The sequence below is a fragment of the Prionailurus viverrinus genome, chromosome A2, assembly GCF_022837055.1.
Source record: "Prionailurus viverrinus isolate Anna chromosome A2, UM_Priviv_1.0, whole genome shotgun sequence".
NCBI lineage: Eukaryota > Metazoa > Chordata > Mammalia > Carnivora > Felidae > Prionailurus > Prionailurus viverrinus.
In genome coordinates this window covers 98744591-98760002 of record NC_062562.1, presented here as the reverse complement: position 1 = coordinate 98760002, position 15412 = coordinate 98744591, and the positions used below count along the sequence as shown (strand labels likewise).

The 15412-nt window shown below is 36.6% G+C and overlaps 1 protein-coding gene across 9 annotated transcripts in view; it reads right to left on the bottom strand.

Moving 5' to 3' along the window:
- Positions 1-15412, bottom strand: part of PPP1R9A (protein phosphatase 1 regulatory subunit 9A) — a 366748-nt gene that overhangs the window by 54669 nt on the left and 296667 nt on the right. For all 9 annotated transcript variants that reach the window (XM_047848722.1, XM_047848719.1, XM_047848720.1 and 6 more), the window contains one exon: positions 448-501. In XM_047848722.1, the coding sequence (XP_047704678.1) occupies positions 448-501 (54 nt within the window). The remainder of the gene's footprint in view (positions 1-447; positions 502-15412) is intronic.

Below are 15412 nucleotides of genomic sequence, written 5' to 3'. Positions count from 1 at the left end.
GTGTTACATTAAAATACATTGTCTCTGATGAATAAGCTAAAAATAAATAAATGATTAAACCTACTTAAGATAAAGAGAGATACAACCTAAGAGCTTGGAAGATAACAGTATAATTAGTGGTCAAATGTAATTCGGATGCTAGAACCTTTAACAATATTTAATCTTTGAGGAAATCTCAGAGGGAACTGGCCACATATGTGCAAATATGTAAATATGTATTTTTAAAATACTGTGCTCTTTTCACGGAGGGAGTATGGTGGCACTTGCCCCCTCGGGGTAGGTGTTCTCGCTGGCAGGTTTGTCTACCTATCTAACAGTGGAAATGAACCTCTCACATCTGTACTCTTTCAAATGCACAGGAACAAATCCTTTAGTCCCAGGGTTGAATGTAGTCATAGCATCCAAAGTTTCAAAAGCACAATTCAAACACCATTTAATGGTGCTTACCTTGGTCTTCAATTTTTGAATCTCTGCTTCTGTAACTGCATGTTTGATTTGCAACTGAAAATTGAAAAGAAAGAAAAAAATCTGAACTAAGAGAGTGTATCTATATTTTTTAAGCCTCAGCGGCCAGAAGAATACCTTATCACACAGCAGAAGGCCTAGAAAAGCGCTGCAATGCAGCAGGTTGTAAATTAAAATGTCTGGTGTGTAAAATGACTCACTAGGTGCAAACTAACGAAACACAGGGTTTATGGCCCACGTTCCCTAACAGATTAGGTTACGAATTTAATTGCTCGGGGACCAAAGAAAAGAAAACACATTTTCTAGCCCCCTTTGCAGCTCTTCCTTTCCGATCTGAGTGTCAAGGAATTGTCTTGGTGCGGAGAGTCTTGTGGATGTCACAGTTCAAGCAGGCAAGTCGGCCCGAGGCCGGGTGAAGATCCGATTCCAAATCTGGAAGAAAGATGGCGCTATGGTCCCGCGAGCCACACGCACAGAAGGCCGAGCAGCTCCCACACCGCTCTGGCTGGCAGCTGTGAGGCGGTAGACGACGGTGCCGCGGTTCCACAGCGACATCGGTGATTTTTTTTTTTTTTTTTTTTTTTGATTGCTGGAAAGGTAGAGATCCAGATTTCACTCCTCCGAAAACCGACTCCTACTGAGGAACCCACACCCCCAAAAGCTTTGGCTACAGTTTATCAGCATGAGAACCACCATTTACATTTGTTTTGCTTCTCCCCTCCCCCCACTTCGTTTTCTCTGTAAGGGTGAGAAGAACAAACGAAATATTTATTTATTTAAGGAATGAAGAAATGCACCAAAATTTAGAAAAAAAAAAAAAAAAAAACAAACAGACCCAAACAATTCATGGGTTGAAAGTCTTTTTTTCTGAAATCCTCGAGGCCAGATGATTTTGGAATTCAGAATTCTCCCACTTTCAGAAAGGCAGTAAGCTGCATTTTCCATAAACTGCATATTGTTCACAACTTGGTCTGTGGAGGCAGTCTGTGATCAAATACACGAATATTTTTGCCACCAAACATAGGTATTTCTCATTAAGTGTGGTATACAATAGCATCCTGTCTGTTTCAGTCAGGTTTACTACCAAATGAGTTAAACTTGCCACAAAATTATTTAAAAAAATTTTTTTTAATGTTTATTTATTTTTGAGACAGAGACAGAGCGTGAACAGGGGAAGGGCAGAGAGAGGGGGAGACACAGAATCTGAAACAGACTTCAGGCTCTGAGCTGTCAGCACAGAGCCCGACGCAGGGCTCGAACCCACGAACTGTGAGATCATGACCTGAGCCGAAGTCCGATGCTTAACCGACTGAGCCACCCAGGTGCCCCAACCCACAAAATTATTTTAAACAGTTTTCAGAGCATTTTGGATTTAGAATTGTACCAGAAGGACTGTAAATGTCTAATATTACCATAATCAAATACATCTAAGGTTTTATTACCAGAAAAAGCGAGTCAGTTGATGGAGGGATAGAAACATGCACCTTGGAGGTCACGACACCTCATAAACCTCAGCTCTCTTTGGTGTGTAACCTGCATTTTCCTAGTTTTCACCCAGCTAGTAGGGCATATGGGAAGGATGGAGAGGGATGCTCCTTCCTCGGGTCTCCTGTTATATTGAAGTCCCTAAGGTCTACACTGCTATAGCTCTGTCACTGCTCGCCGTCTTGGGGGGAGATCTGATCTCCGGATCTGAAGACTGCTGCAGTCTTGTCCATGTGGCTCTTGCTCCTCTCATCCTTATTGGTTCGTAGGGGCTTCTGTGCACCAACAGTCTCTAAAGAGGAAGGATTCTCTGTGCTGCAGTCATTCTTTTAGGAGGCCCCAAACAGGCAGTCCTAGCTCTCTCAGTTTCTCTCTACAGACCTAGTGGCACAATGCTCAACCTACCAACTTTTAGGAGTTGCTCAGAGCAACAACGTGCCTAGCAAGTGCTGCTCCAAAATCATGGCAACTCCCTTCCACCTTGCTCATGAGGTCTGAGCTTACCCAAAGTCCTAGCCTGGATGAATCTCTCAGGACCTGACAGTGTCAGGCAGCCCAGCTCAAACGCTCAGATACTCCAGTGGATACTCCAGCTATGAGCCCTACAGTGAACAATGCCACTGCAGAATCACCGATGCTTATATTTCTGGACTCCCTTTAAGATTTGGAAAGCTAAGGGGTGTAGATACAAACTGACATTGTTGCCGTGAACTGCTGTTAAAACCACAACTAAGAACTTAGATCTCTGGTTCCTGATCCAGTGTCATTTTCCTTAGAAAATAGGATTAATTCAGTATCCATTTATTGAAGAGCTGCTATGCTACGAGGATAACTCTTTCCCCTTCTAATAAATATTAGTGCTAATCTCCCTCACCAATATAAACTAAAAACCAGAAGTAGCAAAATACTTAGATATTAGACATGCCTCACGCTATCAGAATTCTTTTCCACGGAGATCTTATACTTCAGTGTGCACACATGGGAATCCAGGAAATCCATGTGTCTAGGTGATTTTGAAGGATCTGCAATTGTTAGTGACAAGAACAACTCCTTGATCTTTCTACCGTGGCCAAGCGTGAAGAGTAGTTAAGTTAGACTGCTGGGATTCATCCCAGGCCTACCATGAACTAGCTACCTGATGCTGGAAAATCACCAAACCTCTCTTACCTTCATTTTCCTCAGCTGGAAAATGCAGTTCCTCATAGGTCATAACCTTCTTATTGGAAGATTAAATGAGATAACCCATGCAAAGCTTTTAGCACAGTGGTTACAAGAGAATAAGACCTCCACAGTGATCCAAGACTAAGACAAGCGTGATTTTAAGAACCTAGTTTTTTTTTTTAATTACCCCAACACCAGTTCTTAGTTAAAAGTGCTAAAAGCTACAAAATGTCACACCTGAAATAAAACAAATACCTCTGGTTCTATTTGAAGAGTAGCAAGAAATCAAAAGGGCAGATTTTACGACAAACACCGCAACCATGGGGAAGTGCCAGATTTTATTTTCTCAGTGGTTAAACTCCCTTCCGCGTAGGGTAACCAAGTATATGGCATGCAACTTTGGGACTTTGGATTTTCTTTGTTCAAATTGTTGTGACCGCTAGTAAACTGCTTCCCTGGGGCCTCGCTTCCCATATGAAAAATGAACATTTTTCATTTTCCCAAGGCTAGATGGGAAGAAGTCCAAGGCCCTTGCAAATACTACAGGTGTGACATTTACGAAATGAGAGAGCCTGGAGATGGTTGTCATGGTTGCAGAGTCTAGTAATTCTTGTCTCAAGTGAGTATTTTTATTCTTATGAATGCATATGCTAGCTTAATCCACTGGTGTGCAGGACAAACCCAGGTAAAACTGTGAACAGCCAGGTTGATCTCTGGCTACCCCACCCTCCCATCTCACCAAAACAGATTGACAGAAGAGAGTACAACTCATTACCAATAAAGTGAGAACACTGACTAAAGCTTGCACTGTTACTGAGTACAGTCGAATTCTTTCGATACAGGAAAGCGGAACGAAGTCTGTAAATTCAGACATCATTCAGAAGATGGACAAAAGTTTCAGTGCAATGTTTTCTTAGTATTCACAAGGCCTAAAATTATAAAGGTGATTATTTTAAGCCTGTATGTGTATTAAGAGAATTTCTGCAAGTCCATCTCTATTAACAGGAAAAGCATGAAGAACAAACTAATTGAACTTTCATTTTTATACAGGAAACAAAACTGTGGTCAGTAGCACAAGCTGCAGAGCTAGTCAGTGTCAAGGCCAGGCTTTGTACATTTTAGTCCACGGTTCTTTCCACTGAATTTCTTACATTTGTGGGACCCCTTATCTGTTTTATTGTTGTAAATAATAAAAGGGAAGGAGGACAGGCACTGTCCACCTCATTGTTCAGATGGGGTCAGAGGCTCGGAGGCTCAAAGAAGTTACGTGGCTTCTTCAAGTTCCCAGTAGAAGTAGGTGCTGGAGTGGAAAATATCTCAGGTCTGACTCTCCCTACTTGTCTTTCCCCTTTCACCAGGTACCTAATCAGCTTTGGGATACACTTTTCATTTAATCTTCACAGAAACTCTGAGGCTTGTGTCATCACTGTGACCTCCCAGTTGAGAAAGTACTACTCCAGCTGGAAACCATGGATCACTGCTGGTAGTCTCTGAGTGTTCTGACAGGAAATACAAAAACGGTGCTTAATCAGCTGCTGTGATTATTCATGGAACTTAGGAAGAAACAGCTCTCTCATTATTCAACTAGCATTTACTTAATGAGATGATGTGCTGGGCTAGTCTCTGAGGACACAAGAACATGACACAGAATCTACTCTCAAAACACTGTAGGGAGACTAATAAACACGACCTCCTGAGAGCAGTTCCCAGGTCACTCTGAGAGAAACATCACAGGGACCCTGCTCCGAGATGGCCTGATCAATCTTTTATTCCCATAGCCAGGTCACATGACCTTAGGCTTTGGCCTGTTTGTCTTATCCCCACTTTGGCACATAGGCAGGATGAGACCGAGATACCTCCGTTTCATGGACAGAGGCAGAGAAAACCGCTTTTCAAAGAGATGAAGTGACTTGACAAAAGAAGCACAGTTGGTGGACAGCGGTGTTTCCTTATTCTTGAGCAGGTCTCTCTCCATGCGCTTAATAACCTTTCCAAAAGACAGGTCCAGGGCTTCGTCCATCACTGCCTGAGACTGGTCAGGCTGACTGACTGGAGGGACAGGAAGTCAACAAGGCTGGTTAACAGAAACCCAGCCTGAAACACCTGTTGGAATTCGGGGGCTTCGGAGAATCTGGGTTTGGAGAAAACACTTGGGAAGCGAGGGTATCAGTAAAAAGAAAAGGTGAAGGATTGCAGATCAGTGTCTTAGCTTACAAGACCAATCTCATCTCTTCTGTCATCTTTTAACATGAATACCATGGAAGTCACAAATAAACATATGCGTCCTACAGAGAATAGTAGCTCTTATATAACATTCTGCAGGGGTACCTGCTGTGTATATTTTGTTTCTTTCTTTCAAAAAGATGAATCCAGAGCATGAACCATATCACTGAATCAATATAATTTGAATATAATTGTGCTAGAAATAGAAACATCCTCATACAGAAATAGAAATGGTAAGACTAAACTTCTGTACTTTCTTTACCTATCCTGTGTAAGAACAGAAAACATTTTTCTTTTTTTTTTTTTTTTTTTTTTTTTTTTTTTTTTTTTTTTTTTTTCAACGTTTATTTATTTTTGGGACAGAGAGAGACAGAGCATGAACGGGGGTGGGGCAGAGAGAGAGGGAGACACAGAATCGGAAACAGGCTCCAGGCTCTGAGCCATCAGCCCAGAGCCTGACGCGGGGCTCGAACTCACGGACCGCGAGATCGTGACCTGGCTGAAGTCGGACGCTTAACCGACTGCGCCACCCAGGCGCCCCACATTTTTCTTTAAAAAGTGGAAAATACTATATTTGCAGCAAAGATTTTAAGGCATCTCTAGTGCTAGAGATTTTATAATCAGATGACAGCAATATTCTCTGTTCTTATTTTACAAGGGTGAGACAGTACGTGATATTTGCACAGTACTTCATAAGTGTGGTTTCAGCACCAGAATCAAAATTTTTAGAATTATCTTTGTAATTATTTGATTGAAGTCTGTCTTATCTATGCCAGGGTAGGCTCCACAAAGGAAGGAATGAGAGCTGTTTTTGCCTATACTTGAGTGCTATTAGAATGAAACTATGCCATATTCTTTTATAATTTCTGCTCAAAGCTTTACATATGGTACCTATCTTTACTTTAACAAGTGTTTTCTCAGGGAATAGCTGATGCAAAATTAGCTGAAGTTGGGTGATTGAATAGTATAATAATCCAATTTGAATGATAACACTAATTGCAGCATATGTAGCATAGGGTGAGCTACTCCAACAAGCTCACTCTCTGAGTAGGTATTCATAAACTAGTTATTAATGATGTAGGTGAAAATGGATGTAGGTGAAAGCATGTAATTACAGTTTCTTTTTAAATAAATATCTGTTGGCTACTAAGTAAACTATTTTATATAAAGTATTTTATAGTTTCTCTACATGATAATGGAAAATTCCATAAAGATAACTTTATATTATTACCTAATGCATTTACAACTTTCTCTAGATTATTTTTCATACATTCTGTGTGCCTTAAATAAAGTGAAATAGTACAATATTTAGACTCCAATTTTTCCCTCAAGACTCCCATGACTTGTGAGGAGGAATGTGAAGGAAAACACTGGACAAGGAGTTTAAATGTCTCCTGACCAGCAGTTTCTGATTCAGCGCCTTCCTTCTTCCCACTAAATTTCCAGTGAAATACATTAAACAAAAGAAAAACTCACAGCTTCAAATGGACACTAAACCTAAAAACATCTGGTACTAGAATATGAAAGAGTCACAAAGCTGAATTTAGAAAAACTTATCCAAGCTTCCATCCAAAGGAAGGAAGATGGTTTGTCCATCCTCAATGACTGCTGGAGATCCGGAGTCCATCCAATGAGAAAGTTGGGCAACCTCTACTGCCTTTCCCAGGAATCGTCCTCAAACAAGGTTTGCCAACTCTCTCAGTATTCCACATCCATTCAGAAAGCAACTACTAGAATAGGAAGAGAATGCAGGAAGGTGGCTGAAGAGTGGCACACTGCATATACATGCTCCAAAGTGGAGCAGTATAGATAGAGGTGGTCAAGTAAGCATTTTGAGAGCAGGGAATAATCTTTTTTTCCTTTAACTTAGAAAACTGAGTGGCAAGATTTAGAAATATCTCACCTAAACTCAGAGAACTACATTAGATGATAGACCGCCAGAAAATAGCAACCAGACCAGAAACTAGGCACAAGGCACACAGATATGTCCTCTTGATATGGGACTAGAAATGAGATGCATAATTTTTTTTAAGTTATTTATTTATTTTGAGAAAGACAGCATGTGAGTATATGCAAGCAAGTGGGGGAGGGGTAGAGGGAGAGGGAGAGAATCCCAAGCAGGCTCTGCACTGTCAGCAAGGGGCCTGATGTGGGGCTTGAACCCAGGAACCGTGAGATCATAACCTGAGCTGAAACCAAGAGTCAGACGCTTAACCAAGTGAGCCACCCAAGTGCCCCTGGATGCCTAATTTAAAGAAGTAGATGGCTGCTGACTATACAGAAAGGCTTTTGTCTCATTTCCAGATAAATAGAGGAGAAAAAGGCAAACTTGATACTATTACTAAATATTTCAAGTGCAGGTAGAGAGAATATCAACTTGAAAACTCAAATAAGTACGTAAACTGGAAGAATGATGTATCCCGTAAGTAAAAATATTTTAAGGTAACTCTCTAGAATACTGGGCTGGAGAGAAAGTGAAAAACCATGAGGAATGGATGGAGAATAAGGAAACCAAAAATGTAGTAAGAGAATTAAGTCATGTTAGAAATGCTAAAATGCATAAAGGAATTTGAAGTAAAAAGCATATTTAATGCTACAGAAAACTGAATCATTGATATGAGAGAACACATTTGAGAACAACCTCAGACAGAAAAAAAAAGAAAAGAAAATATGAACAAGATAATTAATATAGAATACAAAATGTTTCTAGAAAAGAAGCAGCAACAGAGAAAAAATAACAGAACTAAAGAAAATATTAATCAACTAAAACCAAACCAAAACACAAACATAAAACAAAGAAAGCAGATTAAAAGGAAAAAAAATCAATGAAAAGAGGCCTATTTCTAAGAAATTATGATAAAAATTTAAAGTACAAGGCTAAAATAATACAAGCATCCAAATGCCAGATTGGTGTTACACTTTTCCTTTACAATATGCAATGCTAACTCAAAATAGTGAAGCCTGCCCTACAACACTGTCAGGAAAAAAATGTTGTGAAGCAAAATATTAAGCCTAACTAATTATCATTTCTATGTCATAACAATTAGATTTTTTCCATTCTCAGTATGGGAAGCTCATGAAAGCTATACCTGCATAAATACTTAATAAATTACTTAAGGATATACTCTGAGAAATGAGAAATTCTGAGGTAAAGAGACTAAGAGTTGAAACCAAGTAAGCTAAGAGTGTAACTATCTGTTGTATGTATCATTATAAAGCTAATTGAAAATATGTAAGTTTTTAAAATGTGACAATTATATTTCAATAGCAATCTTGTCTTAGAAACCAATACTGTATCAAAAATATTAAAATTATATTGTTTTAGAACACTCAAAGGGTAGTTTTCTTCTTCACTTTGAAAAACTTTGAAAATCATAGAAATAGAGATTATTTGGGGCGCCTGGGTGGCACAGTCGGTTAAGCGTCCGACTTCAGCCAGGTCACGATCTCGCGGTCCGTGAGTTCGAGCCCCGCATCAGGCTCTGGGCTGATGGCTCAGAGCCTGGAGCCCGTTTCCGATTCTGTGTCTCCCTCTCTCTGCCCCTCCCCCATTCATGCTCTGTCTCTCTCTGTCCTAAAAATGAATAAACGTTGAAAAAAAAAAAAAAGAAATAGAGATTATTTTTTTAAAACTTGAAGATAATCCTTCCTAAAAATCAATAAATATAAAGGAAACATAAAGCATAAATGAGATGAGATAAATTAAACTTTGATAATTATAACAATTAATTTAAATTGCTGAAGTTTCTTATTAAAAGAGCAGACTCCAAGATAACATTTTCAAAATTTACAATAAAACAAAGTACTTCAATTAAATTTACATGACAAAAGTACACATGTATATAAAAGTATGTTTATCCAGCAACTACAAACAAAAGTAGATTAGTAACATCAAACAAAGAATACTTAAACACAAAAAAACCTTTGAGTCATATTTTATGTGCTTTCAACATAACATTAACATAGATAATCAAAGCTATTAGGCACAGAACATAATGAGGTGTAGTTTTACTATATGGGTCTCAATTTACTAGGTTAAATAGGAAAAATGACAAGGATACAGAGGGTAGAAAACACAATATTACTTTTATCACAAATATGCATATCAATCTATAACAAAAGCACCACTTTTTAACAAAAATCAAAATTTGTAGACAATATTATCTAACCACAATGTAATGAAACATTGGATTAATAATAAAAAGTTATAAATTAAAACCTGTTTCCTCAATTATTTAAATAAAAGAGAAAATAAAAACAATAAAAATAAAAAAATATAGACTATTTGCAAAATGATGGCAACAAAAAGAATGCACACTGAAGCTGAAAGATGTTGCCAAAGACAGCTAAACAAAGAGGGATTCATAGTTTTAAGTGCTTTCATATTTGAACAATTAAGTAAATTAACATTTAACAAATAAAGTAAATTCAACATTTATTGTCAGAAGTTAGAATAAGAGAAATCAAACATTCCGAAGGATAACAGAATGATGGAATTAATAAAAAAATAAAGGTAAAATGACTGAATTAGGTAGGGGCAAAATGGCCAGGGTAGTGCAACATCACACACTAACAAAAGCTATTTGCTGCCTTTCCTGGATGCAACTTTGAAGATGCCAAAAATGAAAAAAAAAAAAAAAAAAAAAAAGGAGACTTGATAGGTGTCAGGGTCTCATTCATCAATTAACAAAACAACTTGTAAGAAACACTTAAGAAACAGAAAACAGGTGTTTCCAGATGTGTTTGGAAAAAATGAGTATGAAGCAAGAAAGTGTCTATAACCAGGAATGAGAGACAGCAATCTAATTAATCTTTAATCTTATACATATGACCTGGATAAACCTGCATCTGCAAATAAAGCAGGGACACTTTATTCCATTCTTCTGAAGTTTAGACACCCTGGCCACTAACTTAACCTTTGGTGCCATGTGGTAAAATAGTAGCACCAGGATAATGGTGAATTAACATCAGGATAGCACTGAAATCCCATTAGAGTTAGGAAGCAGTGTAAGTGAGGTGGAACTAATTACTTTGTAAAAGGCATGCCTATAAACATAGGTAACTAAAACTCCTGAAATACAAAAAAATTGAAGAGAGAAGGAAAGGCAGAGGAGAGTATGCTATGGCTATTATTTTGTTAAATGGGAGGCACAGCTACTGATCTGCATTCTATGTTACTAGAGGAAAATAACCTATGACTGAGTCAAAACTACTCATGTGTAATCTCTAGAACAGAATGAAAATGTATAACTTTTAAGTAACAGATAAAAATTTGATGTATGTGTAATAGCAAGTAGGTAAAAGAAACAAGAAGAAAGTATGAAAATTGAAAAACATAAAATAAGGTGGCAGCTCTAAGTTCTAATATTAAAGTGATTACAGTAAATGTAAATGGGTTAAACTCATGAATTAACTGACAAAGACTCCCACAGTAATATTAAGAGTAAGATTTAAGAATAGGTTGGCTAAAGGAAACACATTTGAACAAAAGGGTATAAAATGGCTAAAACAAAGATGGAAAAAATAGATGCTGTGAAGCAAATATGATGCAAGAGAAAGGCAGTGTTGAATTTTTACTATCAGACAAATAAAATTTGGGGTAAAATGCATCATAAGGGACAAAACAGATGTTACAATAAATCAAAAAGTTGTAACGATCCTGAACATATATGCAGCTAATATCAAAGATTTAAAATATGTGAAACCACAACTGATAGAATTATAGGAAGGAAAAATAACTATAGTTTGTGATTTTAACATGTGCTTTTCAGAATTTGTAGATCAAGCAGACAAATCTAAGCCATGCTACAGAGAAGAAATGTATATTTCTACTATTAATAATATTTACATAAGTGAAAAGCATATAAATTTCATACCCAAGCACAGAATACTTGTTTTTTTGCATACATGAGGACTATTTAAACTGTTTATGAATTAAGCTACAAAAGAAGTCTTGAGAATTCTAAGTAGCTATCATATGGAACATGTTTTCTGACCAGAATGTGATAAAGTTAGAACCTGATAACAAAAGAAGAACAAAACAAAGTTACATATGTCTGGAAAGTAAAATATACCACTAAATCATTCTTATATTAAAGAGGAAACCCCTCTTTTATATTAAAGTATTAAAGAGAAATTACATCTAAATGACAGTGGCATTCTAAATGCAAAAAAATTGGAACATGTAACTAAAAATGAATATTTAGATAAAGTATAGCTTTAAATATACTTATCAGAATGCAAGAGTTATCAAAAATAGAGTACTAACTACAAGTGATCAATACCAAAACTAGAAAGAAGGGCAAAAATAAGATATTGGTAGGAAATAACAAAATAAGTATTTTTAATTAAAAAATTAGGCATGTAAAGGCTAAAAAGATAGATAAAAATTCTAGATAAAACAACTAAGAAAAATATTCAAATAAAAAAGAAGAAAATAAGAATAATTATAGATATTAAAGATTTCAGTACTTAAGAAGTATATTATAGATCAAAATGTTAGAAAATATGAATGCCAGAGGAAATATATAAAATTCTTGAGAGATGCAAAATACCAAAACTGGCCCAAGAAAAACTTGAAACCTTGAAGACAGTAATGGCTATTATTATAAAAGGTCTTTAAAATCTTCCTCCACAAAGGCACAGATGGTTTTATAGCTGAATAATAACAAACTTTCAGGGAACGGAAATTAGTTTTATGCAAGTCATTAAGTCTATCTTATAAAAGTCATTTCTAAAAATAGAGAAATTGAGAAAACTTCTTAACTTATATTGAAGCTAATAGAGAACCTTTGTGGCAGCTTTTGATTAATCCACTCTAGTTAAGATCTTCTGTTACTTATAGCTTGTGTAACTAATAGAGGGTACGATAAAATATTAGAGAGGGCCAGAAAAAAAAGACTTCAATTAAACAGATACATTACATAAATGTGGATTAAAAGAATCAATGTGATAAAAATGCCAGCTCTCTGCAAGTTAATTTAGTAGTTTAATGTAATTACAATAAAAATGCAAAGAAGTTTTTCCAAGGGAACTAATAAAGTGATTCAAATGTTTTCTTGAATAGGTTGAACACTACCAAAATTTTGAAGAGTTAGATGAATCTGATTTACTCCATCAAAATTCAATATATATTCTAACAGCATTGTACCAAAGAATGAGAAAACAGAACTGATTATAAGGCCAAAAGTAGTCCAGAGTGCAAAGGCACCAATTCTGTGGATAATAATGCTGGCCTTCCAAGCAGAGGGAAATGCATAAATGAGTGTTGAATAAAAGTGCCAGCTATCTTGTCAACTACTTGGAGAAATTAAATTAGGTGCCTGTCTTGAATTATACAAATTATGGTGTATGCTTTATACCACTGATTCACCAAATATTTAACCACTAATTATACATGCAGAAATATGTGAAAACCTACAAGAGCAAGCAAAAACAGAGGAGCATAGAGGCTGGTAGAAGATAGGAAATTGGCCAAAAGTAGGACTGATTGAGATAATGTCAGTCTAATACGTTTTGCTCAAAGAGTACAGCATGTGCTTCTGTTTGATATAATGTAATCGAGAGAACTTTCTGTGACAGAAGACTTTGTATAGACTCCAATACACATGACTCTCCACCTCCACCCCATTTGTATGGAATCTTGTGAAAAATATCTAGTGCTGTAAATTACTTGGACATTTATGTTAATCACACAAAGAAATTTAAAACTGTGAGAGTGGCAGTGTACAAGACACAAATGCTGAGATGGAATGCCACACAGCTGATATTCAGTGGCCATCTCCCGAAGAAATGAATATATTAATCTGTTAAATATATCACAAAAAAGAATACAAGAATTAGAAGTGAAACAATGTGGTATTTGCTTAATCTTGAGGTGAGGACAAACCTCCAATTCTTAAGAACCAAAATTAAAACAAAACTACAGATTCAGTTACTCAAGCTAAAAATAAATCAGCTGTGTTACACAGAATGGGTCCAGATTATGCAGTGGCATACACCAAAGTCAGCAGTCATTTTGCGTAAAAAGCCAGATATCAAATAATTTAGGATTTGCAGGCCACATGGTCTCTGTGTAACTCCTTAACTTGGCTATTATAGCCTGAAAACAGCCACAAACAATAAATAAATAGATGTCCATGGCAGTGTTGAATAAAACTTTATTTACAACACAAGGCAGTGGGCTAGATTTGGCCAATAGGTCACAGTTCACCAACCCCTAGGTCTAGATCACGCGGTTGTCTGCACAATGGTGTACACACCTCAAACAATATTTACAGAGCATTGACTCCTTGGCTCAACTCAGAAAGTGGGAGATATAACCTTCCATATACTATTTCTGCTTTTTATACTCTTTAGCCTCCCATAAAAGAATGTGGACCCAACTTCCAGCTCAATCATCTACCAAAAGGTAGGGCCATACTCAATTGGCAACATGGGTAAGCTATATTACAGGCCTTTGCTCAGATATACTACTTTGATTTCACTGCCTCAAACCAGGATTGAGAGTTACAACATTCCTGAAGATTTTTTTTAAAGAACAAGTGGTCCATCTATACTTCTAGATAATCTGTATTCTTGGGCCAAATCGGAGCTTCAGAGAAAGAGGTCCCTAGATTACCTCTTCCTCCCACTCAGCCGCTTCCAGCAGAACTTTCTTTTTCTGCATTGCTCTTTGAAGATATCAGTTAATTTAGAAACCCTTTGTAAGAACTGGCCCTAAGATAGGCATTGCTACTCCTAATGTAAAGGAGTATTGTGATCATTATAGAATAGTGTACTTCATTTGTCACCAAGGTGTTTGTATCTGATTTAGAACTAGGAACAGTCATAAATCATCTGGAAAACCCATATATTTTGCCTCAAGGACTCTGTGTACTATACAAATGGAAATGGTTCAACCTGACAAATAATAATAGGTGGAAGAGAAATGGGCACTCTCAACACACTGGGTGGCATAAATAAATTTCTGTGTCACTGAGAAAAGCCATTTTGGTGGTAACTTGGTATTAAGTACCACAAGTTCCCAAAATACTGATATTCTTTGATTGAATAATACCACTGTGAGAAATTATCCTAAGGATAAGTACAAAAATATTTATTGCAGTGTAACTTTTAATAATAATAACATTTTTAAACTCAAAACAAAGGAAATGTTACAAGACAAAAATTAAGTAGATCAGTAAGAGATCCATATAGTGAATAAACATCATTTATGGATGAATATTTGATGACATGGGAAAATCCTAATAATGCAATTATAAGTATCAGGAGTAGGAATTTAACATAGTATATACTGTATAATCATAAATACCACAAAATTGGGATCATGAATGATTTTTTTTGGTGTTTATACAACTGTGCATTTTCCAAAATTCTATAATAAACCTAAGGGCTTTTTTTTCTGAACAAAAATTTACATTTTATTTAAAAAAAATTTTTAATGTTTTTTTATTTTTGAGAGACAGACACAGCACGAGTGGGGGAGGGGCAGAGAGAGAGGGAGACACTGAGTCTGAAGCAGGATCCAGGCTCCAAGCTGTCAGCACAGAGCCCGACGTGAGACTTGAACCCATGAACTGTGAGATCATGACCTGAGTTGAAGTCTGACGCTTAACTGACTGAGCCACCCAGGCACCCCAAAAATTTACATTTTAAAAGTACATTCACTTTGTTATTAGTCTCACAAGTATAAATTTATCATAAGGAATTAAAAAGGTAAGTCAATATATAGGACACGGATAGGTATAACATCAGAACATATAAAACTGACCTACTTAGATGATACAACAGAAATTATATTAAAAAAAATTAGAAATTATGAATGAAAGAAAATTAGAAATTAGAAATAAAATTAGAAATTACAAACTTGCAATTATCAACATTGTTTTTTATGTATAGGAGAACCTTTTCTTCCAAAAGGTCAAGTCCCTAACAAGCTGGAAAGAAGGAACAATGGTTTTCAAGCCTCAGTGCTTCAGGGTTATTGTGGGGAAGCTGTAAATAATGACACACTTGCCTTCAATAATGGAGGATGTTCCCTGAAACAATGAAGAATAAAATGCTTGGGGACCCATTC